This window comes from Tyto alba, unplaced genomic scaffold (genome assembly GCF_018691265.1).
Source record: "Tyto alba isolate M040663 unplaced genomic scaffold, T.alba_DEE_v4.0 Super-Scaffold_45, whole genome shotgun sequence".
In the NCBI taxonomy this organism is placed as follows: domain Eukaryota; kingdom Metazoa; phylum Chordata; class Aves; order Strigiformes; family Tytonidae; genus Tyto; species Tyto alba.
In genome coordinates, this window is record NW_024881321.1 from 36,968,976 (window position 1) to 36,990,422 (window position 21,447).

Consider the following 21,447-nt stretch of genomic DNA (forward strand, 5'->3'; position numbering starts at 1 on the left):
TTGAATACCACTGCACACAACTTCAGTGCGGAGCCAGGAGTCCTCTTTTCCTCGCCCCAGTGCAGTCTGAGTAGCCACTTCTCACTGCAGGATCTGCTGTACAGACTGCTGCTGCTGTTTGTGAAGTTAAAAAGGTCACGTCCATTTCTTTGGCTTTTGCAGCTGTGGACAGACAGAACCGTCACCAAATGCTGCAGGATAAAGTGTTTTACTACTAACTCCTGCATGACTAAATTTGGCCTGAAGCAAGGTCTGGTTGTCTCTGAAATGAGAAAACTTGGTGAATCCTGCAGAGGCCTATGATTAAATACTCGTGAGGGGAGCTTGTTTAGAGAGGATATGTAAATAGAAAAATATAAACTGATTAAAATTCAGTTCACAGAACACCAGAAAGATATAATTTTTAAATTAGAAATTGAAACAGGTGTGTGATAACTGCATTTGGTGGCCAGGCTTCTGTCGTGATTTTGGGGTGAACCTCTAAGTGTAGTCACAAGGTCAGAGAAGTACCATCCTTGATAGGTTGTTACACTTCCTTAAAAACTACCGAGGTGTTCTTTTGTTGGTTGTTTTGGGGGGGGGGGGGGGGGGTGGTGGTGGTGGTGTTTGTTTGTTTGTTTGTTTGTTTTTTTTTTTTTTTTTTTTTTTTTTGTTGTTATTGTTGTTTTACTTTCCAGATACCTGGTGTAAGGGATATGTAATCTTTAAAGCTTTGAGGTTTGTTATTGTCTTGCAGTGCAAAGTGTACTTTCATGATGTAATTTCTCAGCAACTTTCCTTATGTTTCTTCCTGGCAATATCTTTTTGAAAGATTTTGTGGGGTTCAGCATATTAATTGAACAGCGTCCTTCACTTTTAAGTGCTCCAGAAACTACAAGTTTTTTGTTTGTTTGTTTGTTTTTTGTTTTGTTTGTTTGTTTGTTTGGGGTTTTTTTGTTGTTTTTGTTTTGTTTTGTTTGGTTTTTTGTTTTTTTTTTTTTTTCTCTGACCACGAATTTTGTTTACCGGTGCTTGTTTAAATTCAGGTTCGGATGTGATACAGAGACCTTTTTTGATGACTTAGCATTTGAGTTGAAAACTACCAAAGCATTTTCAAAAAGGGTTAGTTTTGCTGCTGCGAGGAGGTTTAACAAACATCTTTGTATAGTGGATTTATACACACACATATGTTTGTGTGTGTGTGCGTGTATGTACAATGTGTGTATAACCTTATTTTAATGCTTTTCAATCGTTTGATGTAAACCGGATGGAATTGGCAATTTGGAATGCTTGATGCCTTTAAAAAAATGAAACCTTTTTTGCATTAATTCTTTGAAAAAAAATACCTCAAGAAGGATTAGGAGAAAATAAATAGGGCTTTTAAATAGTCTAGTATGCTAAACTAGATGCCAACAGTTGATGTGTCAATTTGCTCAGTGCCTTCAAAACTCCACCCAGTCATGAATTCTGCAGTTACAGGTGTGAGTTAAGTGTGTTTTGCTAGCTTCTCTAGCATATACATTTACATTATACTAAGACCCTATAAGGATAGCTTTTTCATGCTGAATCCCACAAAGTGCTTTACTGATGTGCTTTTTGCTAAGTACTGCACCCCTGAAGGAAAAGTACATTAAAACTTCCACAGTAAGGTATAATTATTAAAACTTTAACATCCTTTACCACAAATATCACCTTCATGCTGCATGCTTGCAGGTGCTTTATTAAGCAGGTACAGTATGTTGTATAGTTAAGCCATGGCCATAGCTTCCTTCTCTGGGTTTCATAAAACTGAGATGACGCAGCCTTTTGCCCTCAGTTGACTTTTCAGACATCCTTTAACAGCTTTTCCCACAGCGTTTTTCTCTGCTCTGTGAGCTGGAGTATGTCACTCACAGCCCATGCTGAGGTGGCAGGCAGAGCATGAGTGGAGTTGTAATTAATTTCCTTGCATTTATAAATACATACATGTGTGCCCACACAGATTTTCTCAGAAGGGTTGTTGCTCCTGGGTGTTTTAATAGAGCTTAAATTTGCCCTCGAGCCTTGTTGCTAACTTGTGTGCCTACGTACCACAGTTTTTCTCTCAGGTTATATTTCAGGCTAGATCACGAAGGCCAGGGAAAGGGTTTGTGCTTTGACTCACTTATTCTTTACTGCCGCTGTTCTCTGAAGTGCATGGCAAGGAGACCAGGTATTATAACCATGGAGCAAGCATTTCACCCAAGCACACGCTCCAAAATAGAGTGCTAAATTAAAAAGGCATTTGATTACTGGCTGGAGCCCTCTTTTCCCAGGAGAGTATTTCACAGGAGCCTGTAGCGTCTCTAGCCCAGCGAAATTTTAAGCTTTCTGTGCAGAATGCAACTGCTAGAAACAAAAAATACACTTCTGCCTGAAATAGTGTTTAGCCAGACAGCTGAGGCCGGTTTCCACAGAGACACTCTGTGTGGGCTCCTGTCCCTCCAGCACAGCAGGAGCAGGCTCCACGTCTCCTGTACAGCACAGGCTAAGCGCTCTGTGCCATTTCTTCACGCGTGTTGTTCAGTCTAAGGACACTCTGGTTCCTGAAAGTGGGAGCTGAAGGTGTGCCTGGTTAGTTAATATGGAAGGATAGCAGGGTTGAAACAAATAATGCTACGTTTTGGTGCTCTTAGCCATGGTCATTATTAGATCTTGAGTGGTCCAGGAAAAACATACCTAACTGTGGTTTTGGAGATTTGAAGGCTAGGAAGGAGGAAGCTACGTGGGAGCCTGGAGGATGGATATCACATATATCTGTTGCGCTAGTCCGAGAAATTAAATTATTTTTAAGCTAGTACTTGGTTTTCACCTGAATGACTATTGCACGGTTTCCTCTGCTCTGAAATCTGAAGGCAGAAGCCTGTTGAGAGGTGGTTGTCCACGTTATGTGCAGCGTGAAGGGGCTCTGGAACAGGTGGTGTTGATTAATACAAGGGTTTATACTTCCTCTCTGTATTGACAATGAGAACAAACACAGCCAACACACTGCAGGTGGTTCTTTTTCCTCTTTACATTCATGGGTTTGTTTGTTTGTTTGTTTTCCTAAGGAAGTAGCCAGCTTGCCAAAATATCAGGTTCCTGTAACTTACTGAATGGGTGTAGGTGAGGGTGATACCTTTCTGAGAAGGGCGTAGCTCCTCTTTCACTTGATTTTAATCTCTGAAGGAAGGCCATAAAGCTTCCTCTCCCTCTCTTTGCAGTCCTATGCCTGTGTTCTCGTTGTGTAAAACTTCGGATAACAAGAGTTAAGTTTTCACCATGCGGTGTTGCAGGTGACAGCAAACCCCTGTTATTATTAATAGTCATATCTAGGCAGCCAAGCATATTGCTGAGGACTCTCTAGCAAATGTTTGAGGCTGGCTTGGAGCTGTTAAGTAAGAAATGAATATCAGTGTGTATACTTGCATATGGTCTATCATATGTAGCAGGATTTCTAGCTGCTCTGAGAGTGTTCTTCCTGGAGGGATGTTGTAGCACAAGGGCTAGAAATAAAATGCTATGAATTGTGATCTTTGTCTGAGGACTACCACTCAAGATACCGATCTGGGAGCATGTACCTCCACCGAGCTGGTTAGGTGACAGTCCTGGAAAAGAGAAATATGGGCTTAGAGCCAAGGCACAGATCCTGTTTCTGACATTGCAACAGATGCTGTTACCCGATCCAAGAGAGGTCATTTACTCCATCTCAACTTTCACATGTGTGAGGATTTACATGACTTTGGAAGCAGTGTGAATACTCATTCACTAATTTTGAACTCTCTTCAAAGTCCAATATGCTAGTAATGACCTCATAAACTACAAAACAGTTAATTAAAACATTTCTAAGCAGTGTTACTTCTTTTAAATCTACCTTTAATTAAAAGGATCTGATATATCTTAGGAAACTCTTGTGTTTCTTAGGAAACTTAATGGGCACCAAAATGAAATAACGGAATTTAAAATAAATTACCTCAATTATATTCTTCTGCTTACATTTTAATGCTGTGCACTGAATAGAGCTGCTTATATAGATGGTAGATTTATTAAAATACATCTGATCTGTTTGGGATTATCTGCCCCATGGCAGGTGAGTGGTGAGAACACAAATGTGGGGCGGTTCAAAAAATAATCTCCAATGTGATCTGTGGGTGACATGGGTTTGTTTGGGTTTGTGTTTATGGGATTGTTTGATGGCTGGGAGTGCTGAAGCAGAAACAGAGCTTTTCCCCATCTGCAAATGGGATTTTGTGAACAGATGTAACCATCAATCCAGGCTTTTTATCCTCATTGTCCTCTTTCCTTGACCCTTCTTGTTGGGAAAGGGCTCTTATAACACTGTGAAGTGAGGAAAAACAATCCATTTGTTTTCATATGGTTGTTGCTGTCACTCCTGCTCATTAGTTTGCTCTTTGTATTAGTGAGTCTGAATTGCCAGTAACTTATCTCAAGTGTATTAACAGGTAGTCCATCACTGGACAATTAGTTTAAAGGATCAAGTAAAGCAAGATGGTTGAGCATTTGTGTCTGAAAGATCATATGGAATATTTTGGTTATAGTTGATTTTATTATCTGTTGCCATATTTCCCATTTTCTTACAAATAAGATTTGTGCATATTCTACTACTGTGACTTTGTAAGTTGAAATACATGTTCTTTTGGAGGTTCCTACTGCTTTGGGTAGGCCCCTTTGCAGGGAACAGGTTTCTTGATGGGTTTACCAACAAGGAAAATGTCCCAGTTTGGTTCCACCAAAGACGCTTGGGTGAGAATTTCCTTAGATAGGAAGTGCTGGATGCATTTCTGGGGAACTTACTAACAAAAGACTCATTGGAAAATGACATCTGTGCCTTGGGCAGTTAATTTGCCTGTGTGGAAAAGGGGTGGGTGGTAGAAAAAGATGATGATGATGGATTTACTGGATCTCGTTTGTTAAGACTAGGGCTCTTAAAGGAAGGTTCTTGACAAGGCACACTTAGGATTAATTTTTTAATGCATTCCTACTCTGATAATGTTTGAATGTGTTCACATTTAAAGCAAACAGCTTGCATCTAATGTGTGCCAGCGCTTTATGCAGGAAGAGAAGTGGTAAGTAACCAGCAACCAGTGAGCCCTTTGGAGGACCTCTGAGCCTCCTGACAGGCACAGTTGCTCTGCATGTAATTTGAAGAAGGGTATTGTGTCCCTGGTGGCTTGGCTTTGACTGAAAGATGGAGTTTTGTGCTCTCATTTTGCACTGAAGACAGCTCACACATAAATAGGTCACTGTCTGCGGAACTGTTTTGCACTAAATCGATGAGAAACAACATGACCTTAAGCCTGATCTCCTTACTCTACAAAGATATTGCTGAATTGTGGCTTCTTCTGAAGAAAAGCACAGGTGTGTCTAGTTTTTCAAATTCTCTTAGTTAATTGATTGCAGGTCAGGCAGGAACTCTGTTGGCTAACATTATCCTACTGAGGAGAATGGAATTTCTTTTAGTACAAAGGCAGAAGTTGTATTCTTTTTGTCTACATTCATATAATTTATTGTTGCAGGGGTGTGTGTGTTCTATCCTTGTGTAAATTTGCAGTGCATTCTTTTATTTGTGAATGTATTTCTTGGTACATCAGACATATGCATTGAATCTATTCCTGTGTTTTACACGGAAGGTACTTTGTTCAGGATTTGCTCATGCAGTGATTATGGTGATCAGAACCACTGCTAAAGCTTAGAAGGAGAATTTGCCATTGCAGAGAGCCATCCTGCTGTTCCTGAATTACAGTGGGTTTTAATTTTCAATTTATTGCATTTTATGTAAATATCAGATACATAATTTCTCCTGACCTCTATTTGAGGTAGGGAAAAAGCATAGTTTCTTTTGCAGGATACAATTTGTCATCCCCTTGTTGTTAGTATAGGAGGGTTAATCTAAAATGCATTATTTCTTAAATTCCTTCAGTCAGAGCTTTCTATAGGAATGTTGTTTCTGTTAAGATATAATGAAATAGTGGAGATATTATTTGCTGTTAATAGTGCAGCTACAGTCTATTGCAAAACTGAAAGCGTGTTTTGTGGAATAGGGACAAGCAAAAATTGCTTCCTTATTCTGGTGCTTGAATTCACATTTCCAGTTCTGTTTTCTGCTTTTGGTGTGTGTGACTATTGCAGAGGAGGACCAGAGGAAGAGCACTGAGTGCATGGACTGGTGTCTAATTTTCCAACGTTGTTGCTTTTGAAATGTCAAATTTAAATGAAACAGGTATGTAAAGGGTGGATCTTCTTACTGTCTTTAGTTAGTATTACTAATTAAATTATCAACATGTGAGTCTGAGTGCTCTGCTTCTCAGTAGTGCTCCATGCTACTAGGGATAATACCAGAAGACATGCTGTTTAGGAATGAATGAAAGATTTAAGGAAGGTGAGGCTAGCCAGATGGAAAGGGTAGAGGGATTAATCAGTCTGAGTGACTTTTGGTCTTTGTGTGCATCCTCATCTGTGCTGAGAGAGGAGGGATGGATTTAGGAAACGGCTGATGTACAAGAGAGTGAATGTCTGTTTTAAACCGCAGAACCAGGGAATGTTTTGTGTTAAATTATGGCAGTGCATATGTAGCCATGTCAGGACTATTTGTGTAAATTGCAGAGTTTAAAATAGGGAGTTTGAATTTGTATTTGATTACTGAGAAATAAGTGGTCAGGGCTGCTTTTGTTAGCAACTGCCAAAGCTTAATTTTCATCTGTTGACTGCCACCACTTCTTGTGGACATGTTCAGTGTGGTAGAGATCGCTCCTTCCCAGAGAACGGTTGAAAGATTTTGTGTTCGAAGTGAGCAGAAAGGTTGTCCCTTTCCCTGGCATTGTCCTTTCCTCTTCCTCCTGAGTACTGTATGGGCTGTTTTCTGTGTCAGCTGAGGAGAGAAAGGGATGTGAAGGAGAGGTCTTGGATACCCATCTTTCTATTCTCAACCCTTTGAAAATTCCTAAGGAAAACAATGTCTTACTGGGGAATTACTTTGTCAGTTTATGTCCAGGAGCAAGGGTAGGGAGATGGCAAAAAGGACGGACAAACTGAAAAGAGAGGATGGGCTTGGGATATGGGAGGAGGACTCAACTCTGTCCTGCCTAAAGACTGTAGGTAGTTGGTAGCACTGCTGGTTCTGGTTTGCAGCATCCAAATGGGGATGAAAGCACCTCCTGTCTTGTAGGTACACTGCAAGGCTAAAAAGTTCCTGACACAATTTGGGTGTTGCAGTAGCGGGATGTGGAGCCAGAGCTGCCCGTCTGTGGCCGTGGATCCCCAGGAGTTAGCAGGCTCTCTCCTAGGGACAGGATCTCATGGAGGATCCCTAATGGAGGTTCTCTGAGTTTCCTTTGTAGATAGCGGAAATGTGAAAAGAGGATGACTGGACACCTGGCAGAGGTCTTCTGTGTGTACTTTTAATTGAGGGGAGCATTTATTAAAATCTGGCTGTCTCAGTCTTATTTGCAATGGAAGCAGAGTCCCTTCAGCTACTGGAGCCAGGCACAGCACTCAGGAGTTGCATGTCGGGCAACAATTAGCGCACTGAATGAATCGCCTTCGTTTGCTGCATCTCAGTGTTAAGAACATGCCGAAGCTTTAGCTGAAAGGAGGAAAGCAAGGCAAGTCAGTACCGTGCTTGTTTGCTTCTGAGAGAGGTATGATGTGATCTTCTCAGAGCTATAGTACTGCAGCAGGAAGGTTTGCTACTGGGTTTAGTTTTACATCCTGCAAAGCTGTTAGTTGTTGACACTGGAGGGTTGTGAATAGTTCTTATGAAATGACTTATTGGCTGGATTTTTTTAGAAAGCAGATCTACTTCATCATGACTCTGGGATACTTCCCCTTTCCTCTGGAAAAGCTATTGCTTAGTTTTCTTTTTTTTTGTTTTAATTTTGTTTTCCAGAAAATTAATATACCTTGTAATATATGGTTGTAGATAGATTTTTCTTAGCCTGAGATTCAGCATGTGTGTCAACATAACTAAATTTTACCCTATTCTGTATTCATTTTTAAAGTCAATATACTAAAGTTAGTACACAGTTTGTATGCGTTCATTTGTTGTAAGGCCATGATATCTATGTTGGAAACTTCTCTTTTCTTTCCAGGCTTGTGAGGTGGGTTTGGGGACTTCTCATCAGGGAATTCCTTCAGAATTACAAAAAAACTTAGGTTGGAAGGGACTCCTGGCTGTCACTTAGTCCTGCCTCTTGCTCCAAGCGAGATTAAAGTTAAGGTCTCTCATAAACTTGTCCATCTGAGTTTTGCATATCTCCAAGGATGGAGATCGCTCAGCCTTGCTGGGCAGCCTGTTCCAGTGCTGGGCTCTTCTCATGGTGAATTTTTTTGCTTGCATTCAGCTGGAATTTCCCATGCTGCAGCATCTGGCTGTTGCCTCTCGTTCCTTTGCTGTGCAAAGTTTCAGTAAGGACAGTAACTCCTTTCCAATAAATGTCAGTGTCCTTTAAAAACTAAACACTGCAGACTTCTACAGAGCACCTCAGTGGCGTCACCAAAACCTGGCACTTACTGGGACCTAGGGACAGGTTTTTAAAAGTATATCCCTATCTTAAAATCACTGATGTGACCTTTTTTGGGTTCATTTGGCTTTGTTTGTTTATTTTAACCTGCCTTCGGTCTCAAAGGAGCAGACTATCCAGTGAGGTTTAATGAGACTTCAGATCAGAATACCCACCACCAGGGAAGTCCAAGATCAAATTTTCTTCTTTAGTCTCCTCACTGCACACGAGGTATGAGAGATTCTGCCTCTCAACATTACCGTGTTACCTTGAAATGAAGGGAGCCTTACACGTTTGTTTCCTCAAATGCTTTTATAGATGCTGTGTCTCAGGTACTCGTCTAAACATCAGATATTCAGAGCTTTTTTTGGTTTACATGGCTCTTCTGTTCAAAATGCAGCCCTACTACATTTCCGTTTTGTGCCGAGGATGCAAGGCCTTTGAAAATGGAAGAACAGTTGCTCACGGTGCTTTGTAAGGACCCTGACTTTTACAGACCTTCATTCCACAGAGCCTGTGGAATTGTAGCAAAGTTCAGCTCTGTTCTGCTTAGTCTTGTTTTCTGTTTTATGCTTGGTTAGGTGAGAGAAATTGTGGAGGTCATCTAATTCAGAATAAGTGATGTATCTAGTCACTTCTCAGTTTGAACATCCCAGGGTTTTGTTGGTTTTAAGGTCTAAGCAAGGATTTTGTGTTTCACTTGAGACGATTTATGGACCATGGCTTCTTTTAAAAAACAGCAAATTGTAACTTTTAAAATATGCATCTACTTTGTACTTGGCTCACACAAAATAGGGCATTTTTCTGTTCCAGAAAGTTTAAGTAATTTCCCTGTATGCCCAAAAGGGCAGATTTTGAAGAGAAAGCTGTCAATCTTTGGACTTAAAGTCTAGCAAAACAGCCTCTCAAAACAGAGGGAGGTAACATCAGTTGGACTGTGGCACTTACAAAACCAGAATCTAATTTTTTTTTTTGTAGATGAGACACTGAAATCCAGTGAATTGTATCTTCATTGATTTGTTTTGCACAGTCAGTTTCCACCAAAAATAACTCCTTGCTTACAGGGCCAGAGCTTTATTTAGCAGAACTTTATTAGTCGTTACAACCATGTGCCAAATTCTCAGACTGGATAATGAATGGATGCTTCATTTGACACCTAAGAGGTGAAAATGGCGGTGTATAAAGCAAAAATTCCAAACCTTTAGCATGCTGCCTGCAAAATGCTGGATGTGAGCAGCAGACCTGACTGCGTTAAAGGACTCTGTAGCTGCCTGGGAGGGATACTGAACCATGTCCTGCCCCTGTATTACCTGAAGCAGTTAATATTCACAGTGTTTTAGAGACATATGATGGGTTTCATATTTTTAATGGTATTGGGCTGTAAAGCACAGTACTTCAAGAGCTTCTTTGTTTGCAACTCTGTCATCTGTGTGCTAAGGTTGGGCAGCCAGTTTGGTTCTGAACTCAGCAACCTCTTCTCTGTAAGTCATCTGTAGTCAGAGTCCCAAGAACTGGGAAGTTTACAAGCAGCTGCAAGTAAGTGTATCTTGGCTGAAAACTAGTGCTCAGCTCCATATAAGCCACTTAGTGAACACTTGGCTCTTCCTTCTCTCTCACACCCATGAAGTGCCTCACATCCATTTTCAAAACGTTAGGTTACAGATGTACAGTTCTATGGAAAAGTGTGCTTGCGTCAGAGTACCATGAAATATATTGTTCATTAGAAGTTATTATAGCCATCCTCCATAGTGTTGAAATGATAAATTTTAAGAAAGACTTTTTACCAAGGCCTGCAGTGACGGGACAAGTAGCACTGGTTTTAAAGTGAAAGATTTAGATTGGACATATGGAAGAAATTTTTTTTTTACGATGAGGGCAGTGAGACACTGGCCCAGAGTGCCCAGAGCAGCTGTGGGTACCCCCTCCCTGGAAGGGTTCAAGGCCAGGTTGGACGGGGCTGGGAGCCCCCTGGGCTGGGGGAAGGGGGCCCTGCCCGGGGCAGGGGGGGTGGGACTGGATGGTCTTTGAAGGTCCCTTCCAACCCAAACCATTCTGTGACAACCTCACAGTTGTTAGCACTGCAACCTAATGCTGTGATTAACATCAAGTCCTGTTTCCAGTGTTTCAAGCAGCGTGCTGTGCAGGCTTGTACTGTAGCCGTACATATTGGTAAGCCTCCTTGAGTAAAGGAAGTATAATTTCTCTCCAGTATAGATGTCTACAATAAGCAGTTAGATTTTACCAGTTTACTATTTTGTAAAAGTGATTTTAATTTTCAGATCAAGAGTAAAATCACACATTTTTAAAAATCTTATCTTGCTTCCAAAATATCACACAAAAATAGCATTCTGTGTAGTAAAATTGCCAAGTGCTCTTGCAGCTGGTCCTGTCTGTGTTGACTTTTCAGTCAAAGCTTTGGAGCATTCTTTGAGATATGTATTTTTCTGCAGAGGGAGGATTTGGTTTCAGTGGAGAAGAATCTTTGGTTTGGTTGCTTGAAAAGATGTCCACTTTTGCATGTATGTTTAAGCTGTGTGATTGCATCCCTAGTTTTCAAGTCACGCTGAAGATGAGTCCCATAATTTGCATGTAGTTTTTCTATTCAGAGTTGATCTTTCTGTTTTCCATATCTGTAAGAATTCCCTTTCTTTGCAAGGCTTTAGTAGTCAGAAAGCAAAATTCCCATAATTTTCTCAGAGGATTAATTCTTCATAAATGCAGTTGGCAAAATCTAACATTTTTGTTGCTCTGTGGAGGCTGGCTTGCTAAAGTACCGAGTGAGACACATCTGGGTCAATAACCTTGAGTGCTTGCTAGGGGAACCTTCTCTGCTGTATCTAATATTTCTCCATTTAAAAAAGAAAAAAAAAAATCTTTTGCTTTTTGCAAAATCTGCTTCTTGTTGGTGACTAATACTTTAGAAATATTTTTATACTGCACGCTCAGCATGATTTGCTATATGAAGGAGTTAGTGATGCTGCAGTTTTGGTAATATCTGTTAACCCTATTTTGGGACCATGATTCCTATCAGTCTGAAACTATCCTACAAGAACAGAAAAGGGCTTACTAGCAGGAAAATAAAATGTCTTTGGATTTCTTCAAGACACCCTGGAAGGAGGATGTGATGAATACTATTATTGCAATTGTAAGAGCATGCTATAAATAGCAGGTGAATTTTTGCTTTTAGATAGTAAGTCAGTGTGATGGTGTTGCTGCCCTTTAAATCCTTTTTGCAGATGACAACAAGTTATATTATATTATGCTATAATATGGCTGTGTGGCATGATTCAAAGTTCTCCTTTCAGTTTGGGAACAGAGTAATTGTCATGACTTGAAATAGCACGAAGGACATCTTTCTCACCAACACAAATTAGGCGTGCTTGAACGCTGTATGGAGCAAAAGCTTGGTAAAACAGATTAGATGCTATAACTGGTAACACTTTCAGATTTATTGCAACAATTACAACATCTTCCCCTCCCCCCACCCCCTTTTTTTTCACATAGTTCATAATACTATTTGTCTTGTTTTAGATTTTCTTCAAGTATAAAGAAATATTAGGTCTTGTGTTGATCCCTAGATTGCTATTCTAATTATTACAGTTTTCTTCTAGTTACAGATCAGCTAGTATTTGATTACTCCTATAAGCCATATCCAAATTTAATGCTGATCCCTGAGAAGCTGTGGGACTAGAGAATGTGTGTCAAGGAGGTATGACAGATGCAACAGAAGAGGAAGAAGATTCCCTATACAGGGAAGCAAGAGGATTATATTTCCTTTGACTTTTGTGGTTTGAGGTGATATTGTTTAGGCAAACTAAGACTGAGAACTTTATTGCCTTTTACAAAAGTGGAGGTGGAAGAAGGAAGAAAACAAAGACAAATTCATCCTTTGACACGCATAATAAGTGGACAAATCCAAAAAATTTAGACAAGTACTTGAAGGAAACAAAAATATTGTTTGGCTGTGAAAGTATGCTTTTGAGCAGCTGTTTCATAATTTGAGTCAAGATAACGGGGACTGTTACACCTCTTGTTGTCTTGTGCCAGCCCAGCAGCACTGCACTTGCTCTGCACCTCAAAAGTTTTTTTTTAAAAGAAGGATCAGTGATTAATCTCCCTACATGAAACCAAACCATCATTCTCGTAGTTTTGTAGATAGACCTGTGCCAAAGTTCCAAGCCTGTGACCTCAAAGAAGAAACAGATGGGCTTTTTTTCTTTTACTGTGATTACAGGAAGCAGGAATTACTTCGGTAAAGCAGGTGGTTTGGGAGGCATCTATATAACACAAAATTGTTTTGTTTTTTTTTTTTCTGTTATTTCACACATGACAAGTTCCCATCCCTTGTAGTTAAATACTGGAATTGCAGCATTTTGGGATTAATCTATGTCTCTTCTAAGTAGCTATAGTGTTCTTCAGATATGATTAAATGAGAAGAGTTACCAAGTTTCACTTCAATGGAATAATGTCAATATTACTAAAATTTATGGATTATGAAAACTGCTGCAGAAATATCATGGACTCTGAAAGATCTAAATGGCATGGGCTTCTGATGTCATTAAAACATTGCTCAAAAAGATAAGTGCCTCTGTCCACTGTGCATAGGTTTATAATAGAGGGAACATCACTCCTAAGGTTTTAGATTTTCTTTGGCATTACCACTTCCAGGTCTTGACTCGACTAGATCCTTGCTTACCATTGAAAATGTATGGGATTCCAGCCTAGCCTGTTGTAGCAATGAACTACATAGACATGCTATTCTATGCATTTTGTGGCAGTAGGCTAAGCAGTCATAGAAAATGAACTGGTGTTAGTAAAGCCATGGAAGAGGAACTTATAGGAAGTATGATTCACTGAAAAGAAAAAGTTTCTTGAACATCTCTGCACCAGGGCTTTTGAAAGGAAAAAGTCTCTTCTGACTAGGAGAGGAAATGGGAGGTGTAGCTTGACTGTAGGCTGTTAAGCTTTCACAAGTAAAATTCTTACATACCTGTATCATTTAAAATATTTTTTGGACACCCAGTGCCATACAAAGCTGTTTGGAGTGCTATGTTGTTTTATTTCTATTTGTGCTAGCATTTGGGATGCTGGTGGAGGTGAAGAATTCCTGTTTCCTGCTTGCTTGGGATATTTTAGCTTACCAGAAATGAGCAAGTTGTGAGAGAGTACTGTTTTACCCAGGTGATAATTTCCTTCCTAACTACACTTTAGCAGAGAGCTGTCTTTTGCATGAAAATTCCAGATGTTTAATCACTTGCTTTTCCTCACCCCTTGTTTTGATTGCAGTGCTTTGATTGCAGTCAGATAAAATAGAAATAAACTCTTCCTGAAGGTACTTCAGACTGGTGGGGTTTTAATACTTAGTTTATGAATGCTTGCATGAATTCCTGTCATCAGCCCGCTGTGGCCACAACTAGCACATTGACCTGAGGAGCTCAGACTGCAACTGATGTGCCCGAGCACACCTAGCACAGAGCTTACAGGCACCACCAATATTCAGCTGTGACTTTAGAAATTAAATTTTAAAGCTGGAGAGCTCTTGGTGTCTTGACCAGCTCGTGAGTTTCACATGGCTTAGCAGGGAAGAGGGCTGTCTTTACCAGCCCTGTTGCTCTGGCCCTTCCTCCTTTGGGGGCTACACAAAGGATCTGACTGTTAGTGATGGTGGTCGGGGGGGGGGGGTTGAAGATGAAGAGGGAAGAATGAGGAAATTAAAGGTTTGCCTTGGCTGAGAGATGAAGGGAGTGCTCTGAAAGTCATTACCTTACACTTATAATTACCAGATGGGAAGGTGCTTTAATTAAGAGATTTTTTCAAATGCAGTTCCCCTTCACAAGAGGCATTCAAATCTGAGCAAGTAGGCTGTTCCAGAGGAGAAGCAAAATAAAAATCCTGGAGAAAAATACATTATTTCTTCAATTTAAGGCATGAATTTCATAGAGCAGCCATATACATGTTTTCAGGAAAATATTGCTAACTCATCAAGAAAGAGGAGGAGGAGGAAAAACGATTTGTAGTGTGCTTTATGGTGTGCTGCTGAACTGTGCTGAAAAGGATGGCTGTGTCCGTATGTGTACAAACAGGTTGGCTTTCAAGTTGGTATAAAGCAATGGCCATAGAATTTCATGCAGAACTACTCAAAGTGGTGCTATAGTTCCAGCTGGCTCAGTGGAAATTGGATTAAACCCATTACAAGAGGCTCATGAGTCGTGTCTGGAGACTTCCTTCCACATAACGTGGGTACGGTCTGTTCAGACTCCCCTCCAGCATTGTTTTCTGTGAAAGTGGTTCTGCTTCGGCTTGTCAGGTGAACTCTGAATGCTCATGAGTTTCAGTTTGATCGGAAAAGAAAGAGGAGCCTTTTAACAATAAGTGAAAATCTTGACTTGAGTGACATTGATTGTTTTGGCAAGTCCCGGTTTCTTCAGGGCTTACTGGCACCAAGTAATTCAAGCACAAGTTATCTTTTCGCCCTCGTGCTTAAACCTGTCATTTTGCTTCCTTTGAAAAGCAGTCAGGTGCCTTTGATGGGTTAGGGTCAGGCCCCTCTAAGCTATCTTCCTCCATCATAGAGACAGGACTATCAAAGCAAGATTTAAATTTGAAGTAGAAGATGATATATCTGTAAGATTGTGGTTCACGTTTTTAAAGAGAAAGGCTTTTTTAAAAAAGAACCACATATTTAACTGATTCCTTAACAGTAATAAGATGACACACTCGTTTAAATTATGTCCTCTCTTCCATTCATAATTTAAATGCTAGATAATGTGTTTTTTAAATAACCTCTACTTGTTGGCTTAAAAAAAAATCTTTTTGCATTCCCAGCTATTATGTGTGTTCAGTTTTTTAAAATAATGATAATAAAAAAAGCAGTAATAACTTTACAGAACCTTATTTTATTGTTTATTAGCACTCACAATATCAGATGTATTATAAATCCCTGGGGCTTTATTTTAAGCAGACTACTCTGGAAAGTCTTTAAATGAGCTCTTCAGGAAAGACTGGATATTCTAGCATGTTTTGGTGTGAGCATCTCTTTTCAGCCATGCATTTTAGATACAGAAAAGCAGACAAACTCTTAGGTCTCTGTTTTGAAAATACTATGCAATGCAGTCAAGGTAAATCAGGAAAAATCATGGGCTGTGTAAATGTTAATCCATGTCAGTGGAAGCAGAGTTCAAGCCCATAAAAATTCCTTAGAAAACAGTGATTTTCAGTAATTCTGTATTTAAATGTGCACTTAATTAGCTTTACTAAAATGGAAATCGTCCCTAAAGGCTGTAGCAGGTGGCAGGTTCTCTATTTAAAGAATATTTCCAAGAAATTCTTTTCCCCAAAGTCCATGAGTGTAAGGAGTGTGTGCCCTTGCAGTCTGTTCTGCATGTGTGCCTTTTGTGACCTTATCCTGTGAAGTAAATAGCATATTGAAGTAACAATGGACAAACAAAGTGAAAACAAACTGATAAACTCTCTTTTCTAGAGGAATACTAAATATAAAGAAATGATGCAGAGTGGTGAGTTTTTACAATTGCACCTCCTCTAAAAGGAGACAGGGTATTGGGGAGGGATTTCTGGCTAAATCTGCGAGCACTGGTACTGGGTTCTGGTTTATCCTGTCAAGTGGCTGAATGTCAACTGTTCAGCACTTCCCAGCGTTGCATTTTCTCGCTTCGTTTTGCATTTCTACTTTTTTATCTCAGTTGTTTCAAATTACTGAAAATCAGCTCTGGTCTTGACACATATTCTGCTTCCTGAAGAGTGTCAAGCAACCAGCACAATAAGAGCGAGATGAGAAGTGGGCCGTGCCTTGGTGGAGGAGAGTGCAGCAGGAAGGGCCTCTGGAGCTTTGCCATCTGTGAACAGGCACAATGTGCTGCTCCTCCAGTTGCAAACACACTGGCTCTTAAATTTGAGTTAAAACCGAGTTTAGAACCAGGAGGAGGAAAGTACTGTCTTTTCAGTGAAACAGGATTTGACCATAAGGTTGTGGGCTGCCCTGTCCTGGTTGCAAAAGCTGCTGTTCCTATCAGAGAAAACATTGGGGCAATCAAATCTAGATTTGCGTCTTTACCTAGCAGAAGTCAAAACCACAATGCGATTGATCACACGGATACATGAGGTAATGACGATCATTATGTATCTGGGAAACATAAAAGTAAAGAGTTTCCTTGACTTACTCACATCTTGCTTGCTTGAATGGTGTGTGTCAAGTATTTACTTACGTATGCAAAACACACCTATTTTATTACACGCTTATGTTGGAATCATGAAAATTATTTCTGTCTGTGGCAGTAGGCAGGATGGCACGTTATAAAGTGGTTACATTCTTTTCCCATCTCTCACCTAAAAATTAGGCATTGATACTGTAATAGGTTATATTCAGGTAAAAGGGTCCACCTGCAGTTATTGGTTTGTAGGAACAGGGGTGTTTAGTTTCTTAAATACTGCTGGCAGGAGGGCTCCTTATATTAAAAAGCACTGACAGCAAAAATAAAATCTAAAATCCTTTTTCCCTTGTTGGGGATCCCCTCTTGTAGAAATGACTTGGCCATCTGAGATTGGACTTTTGAAAAATCTGTGTTCAGTTTTCTCTTAAAAACATTAAGATGATGACATAACTGAAGGTCTGGGTGAAATATGACTTAACAGTTAAACGTATCCACTTATGGATTTGACAGCATGGTATGCAGAGGTCTTCTGATCAAGCCGTTCACCGGATGCAGAAAAATAGTTCTCATCAGTGTGTGACCTTGAAAGTGGTCAGGGGGTCTTCCTCTGCCAGCCTGACCGAAAGAGAACAGAGAAGTTCTGTTTCCCAGCATAAGTTGTTGCTTATCTGGAAGAAGTAACTGAAAGTGGGGGGGTTTTTGCAGTTCTCAGATAATTGCAGTTCTCAGAATTTTACACACATGAAAATCACTTATAAAAGCAAGTGGCTCACTCCTCAAGATATAGCATTTGAAAGATCTCAGTAACAGCAAATCCCTTCCTTGAGGGCCCGAGCTCTGCTTCTGTTTGATCAGCTTGTACTTCAAGGCAGATAACACTTATCCTTACATCACTTTTAGGTTTTTACTCTACTTTTCCTGTGCATGTTCACAGTACTGAGTGTCAGATTTGAGTCTATCTTAATGCCATTCCAATATATATTAAAAACAAAACTTCTTTATACAATGCCAGATCAGAAGAAATGTTCAAAACCAAATAATGAAAATGCTAGGTTATCCCTTCACTGCTTTTAAATGAGGCTAAAAATGTAGAATAATTAATTTTTAGAAATTGCAAAAGACTGAAACTTTTAGTTTCCTTGTAAAAAATGACATCATAGTTTAGTGAATGAGGCAACTCTGGTATGCAGTCTTTATTGTGATCAGCAAAACTTAGGCTTCCGCTTGATCTCTGGAAATATGCTGTGGAAAACGTCTCTGCTCAAACACTGTGGCAGAAGATTAAGACTCGGGAAAGTAGTATGTTTGTCATTAAGCTAAAGTGGAAGGGCTGAGATAAATGATTAAGCAGTGCTTTTCACAGTTGAGGTATGAATGTGTGTGTTCAATGTGAGGATGTCCTTCCAAGCCTGCTCTACCTACCTTGCTGAATGCTGTTGCCTTGGGGTATTTGAACACTAGACAACAGGCTAGAGGGATCATAACTTTCTCATTTTCGTGTGAGTTAAGAAGGTTTTAAAAATTGAATATAATACATAACCCCACCACCACTGTATAACATCATTCCTGAGGAATATTGACTCTACAGTTTGGTTCGGTGACATCCTGTACTGCTTCCAAATATCAGCAAATCCACATTACTTTTCTTTGAACAGCAAATTGCTAAAAGAGTAAAGTTTGCCCTTGGCAGACACTTGAAAGACTCCAAACATTTTCACGTATTTTTTAAAACTTGGATAGTTTTCTGAGTGTTTGTGTTCTAGGGATGACTTTTTTCTTTGATGTCTGCTGTAAAATTTTACATAAAATGACTTTACAATGCAAATATTTTTTTTTTCCTCCACAGATGAAATCATGCATCAGGATATCATTCCCATCTATGCTGCAGATATTCAGGACCAGTTAAAGAAACAATTTGCTTACCTATCAGGTAAGACTATGGTGTTCTCTTCTACAGACATTGCTCAGGTGTATGGTTGGGCCTGTTGTGCTTTCATAGTTTTTGAGGTCTCATAATATAGGAGAAATGAATATTTTGTGAGCAGCTCAAAATACAGACTACCAAGACTTGTTACTTAAGGATTTATGAAAAGAAGGTTATAGTGGTTTTTTTTTTTCAAGAAGCATGATAGTAATTTTATATTATAATTAATTTTCCAGTTTCCAGGATAATGGAGTGGAATTATGAGCAGGATAAAAGAATAAATGGGGTAACATAAATAAGGAAGTGCTGATAAGCCCGGTCCAGGAACATGTGCTCTCCTATAGTCAGTGCTAAGGGAGCTGAGGTTGCTCACCCTGAGCTCCCCAGTGCTTGGAGCTGAGGCAGGGCTCAAACCCTGACCTGGAGCTCTCTGAGCTTACTGGGCCCTTGCTGGGAGCTGGAGAGTGCAGTGTGGATGTGCTGGTGGCTGCTGTGGTCTTGCAGTCCTCGGCGCACAGGCTGCACTGCTGCTGGCTACGCTGTCAGGTTCAGTACTGAAGCCCAAGCTGACACCTTGGACTTGACCAAAGTAGCGTCGGAGCAAGCACCCCAGAACCTTGTTCCCCCACAGCCTCAGTGCTGGGGTCAGGCACATGGAGCATCAAATTCTGGCCGGGATTTTTGGCTTGGTATCACCACCCGCCTTCTGCAAAGGAACCTGCTTTTAGCTGTAAAGCTGTCTCTAAAAGCAGCGCAGCCACGTTCACACAGCACAGAGTGTCTGTCCCTGCACAACCCATGCGAGGGGGGTGGGGGGGGCCTGTGTGTCTGCCGTGCAGGCGTTGGTGGCTGAGCTTGGTCCATCTCGATGCTGGGACCACAGCTGGCTGATAACTGGCAGAAGGAGATAGTGCCTTTTCTCCCTGATCAGGCTGTGTGGCAAGTGTCCCATAAGCTTCTGAGTTTGTTTTCCTCCCTACGATACATAGATAGGGAGAGCATCAGTGGCTTTGCAGAACTGCCCTGCCTTCTTCAGCAGAAAGGGGATTTACCTCTCTAGGCTGAAGCTGGGTTGTGTGACTGTTCTCTCTTCCCTTGAATCTCTTCCTGCATCAGATCAAGAGACACAGGGGAATGAAGCAATGTAATGCTTTGCTTGGCAAGAGTTCATTGAATCTTGTTGTACTCCTAATTAACCATTAATTATGATTTATTCCTGCCACACAAGCTAAACGTAAGTGTGGGTCTGTGGTAGCGACTGTGTTTCCTGTGGGGTGGTGTTAGCACTTGGAAATGAGATTATTCTGTTTATGAAGTTGGCTGTTCATGCTCAATTTGAGATGATGGTGTATAAGCTACAGTTCTTTTCTGGCAGTTTATTTTTTTTGACTTTCCAAGATCATCCTTCTTATCCAGGGGCAGAAAATGGCTCATAATAGTGTTATGCAAGAATCAGCCTATCTAGGAATCTCTAAGTAGGGTTTACATTTTCCCTCTCTGAAGTGAGGGATAAAACTGGTGACCACAGTAGATGGATAAAATCTCATTGGATCCAACTGGAGCTTGTTCATGTCTTCAGATTGTTGAGTTTGCACAGCCACAAGCGTCTTCAGCACTCATTACAATTACCGTGCAGTGGAGCTTAGCAAGAGCAGCCGTTCCTCATTCTATTTTCTTCTATTTATTCACCCTCATGTCTACTAGAAGTCTGTTTTGTTTGCCTGAAATAATAGGACAGCTGCATTACTGTGGACTATGACTATACTCTCTGATGTATTTAATTTTTCTTGGGCAATTCTTACTGCTAGGCATTTTCATTTCACTTTGGACTTCATTTTTTTTATCCTAATACACTGACAGTTGATTTTCTGTACTGTACCAAACAGTGGTTTTGCGGGTTCTGTGAGGAAAGGAACAGAGCTAATATTTTGATATTCAATTTGTTTACAACTTGTTCTTGCAGTTATGTTTACGAGTGTCTTTGCTGTAATGCCACTTAAGACATTCACAGTGTGTGTGAAGGGGACTTTTTTGCTTATTACTAAGTTGCCTTGGAAATAGATTCTTAGGATATGGCATAAAACTCATTAAAATTAAAGTCCATAGATTACGAATACTTTTGGTAGATAGCATCTTTGCAGATACGGTGAATTACATAATGTTTTAGAGGCATTTCAGTTTTTAGTTCTTGACTTTTTAACAGCAATGCGACATATACTTCAGAATCTCTTTAGTTTCTCTAATAGGATATATCTAGGCCTCGTGGGATGCTTGGTTGAATAGTGAATGAAACCTGGTCTGCCTCCATGGCAAAAGGCTGTAGTCCTTCCCGAGCAACGTTCTGTGTTTTGGTCTAAATTGGGGTCACAATCTTTCTCTTGGTCTCTTTTCCTCCACAGGTACAAAGTAATTTGTGTCCCTCATTCTGCTAGATTATAATGAAAATGCTATGTGGACATCCAAATTAGGCTTGAAATGAAACAAAATAAAGCAAAACCTTACATTAATGCTTAAGTTTTTCAGTAACTATAGCAAAGTGCAATGAGATCAAGATGCTAGCTACTCCTACAGATGCTGAAGGTTCTAGCTCTTGCTCAGCAGTGAGTATGCAGTCATGTGCTCAGTTTAAATCTAATGCAGGGGCAAGCTGTGGATGAGGCTTTTAATCACTCATTCACATAACAAGTTTATAAATGCTGAAGTTAATATTTTACCTCAGGCCCAGCTGTTTACTTTTTCCTTTGGAACAAGGTCCTTATCTTTGCAAGAATTGTTACTCTTGTTGTTGTTAGGCTGTATTAAAGGTCCTCTCTACAGTTAACTGTTTCACATGTCTTTTTTTCTTCATTTAGTTAGCATT

At 40.2% G+C, this 21,447-nt stretch overlaps 1 protein-coding gene across 16 annotated transcripts in view; it reads left to right on the forward strand.

The window, feature by feature from the left end:
* The window catches only part of MCF2L (MCF.2 cell line derived transforming sequence like), a 171,543-nt gene that overhangs the window by 81,057 nt on the left and 69,039 nt on the right, over positions 1-21,447 (forward strand). For 14 of the 16 annotated variants that reach the window (XM_032997044.2, XM_032997046.2, XM_032997057.2 and 11 more), the window contains one exon: positions 18,510-18,593. In XM_032997044.2, the coding sequence (XP_032852935.1) occupies positions 18,510-18,593 (84 nt within the window). Of the gene's footprint in view, positions 1-5,288; positions 5,356-6,196; positions 6,218-18,509; positions 18,594-21,447 lie in introns of those variants that run through there. The other 2 variants (XM_032997049.2, XM_032997050.2) reach the window with 2 other exon arrangements.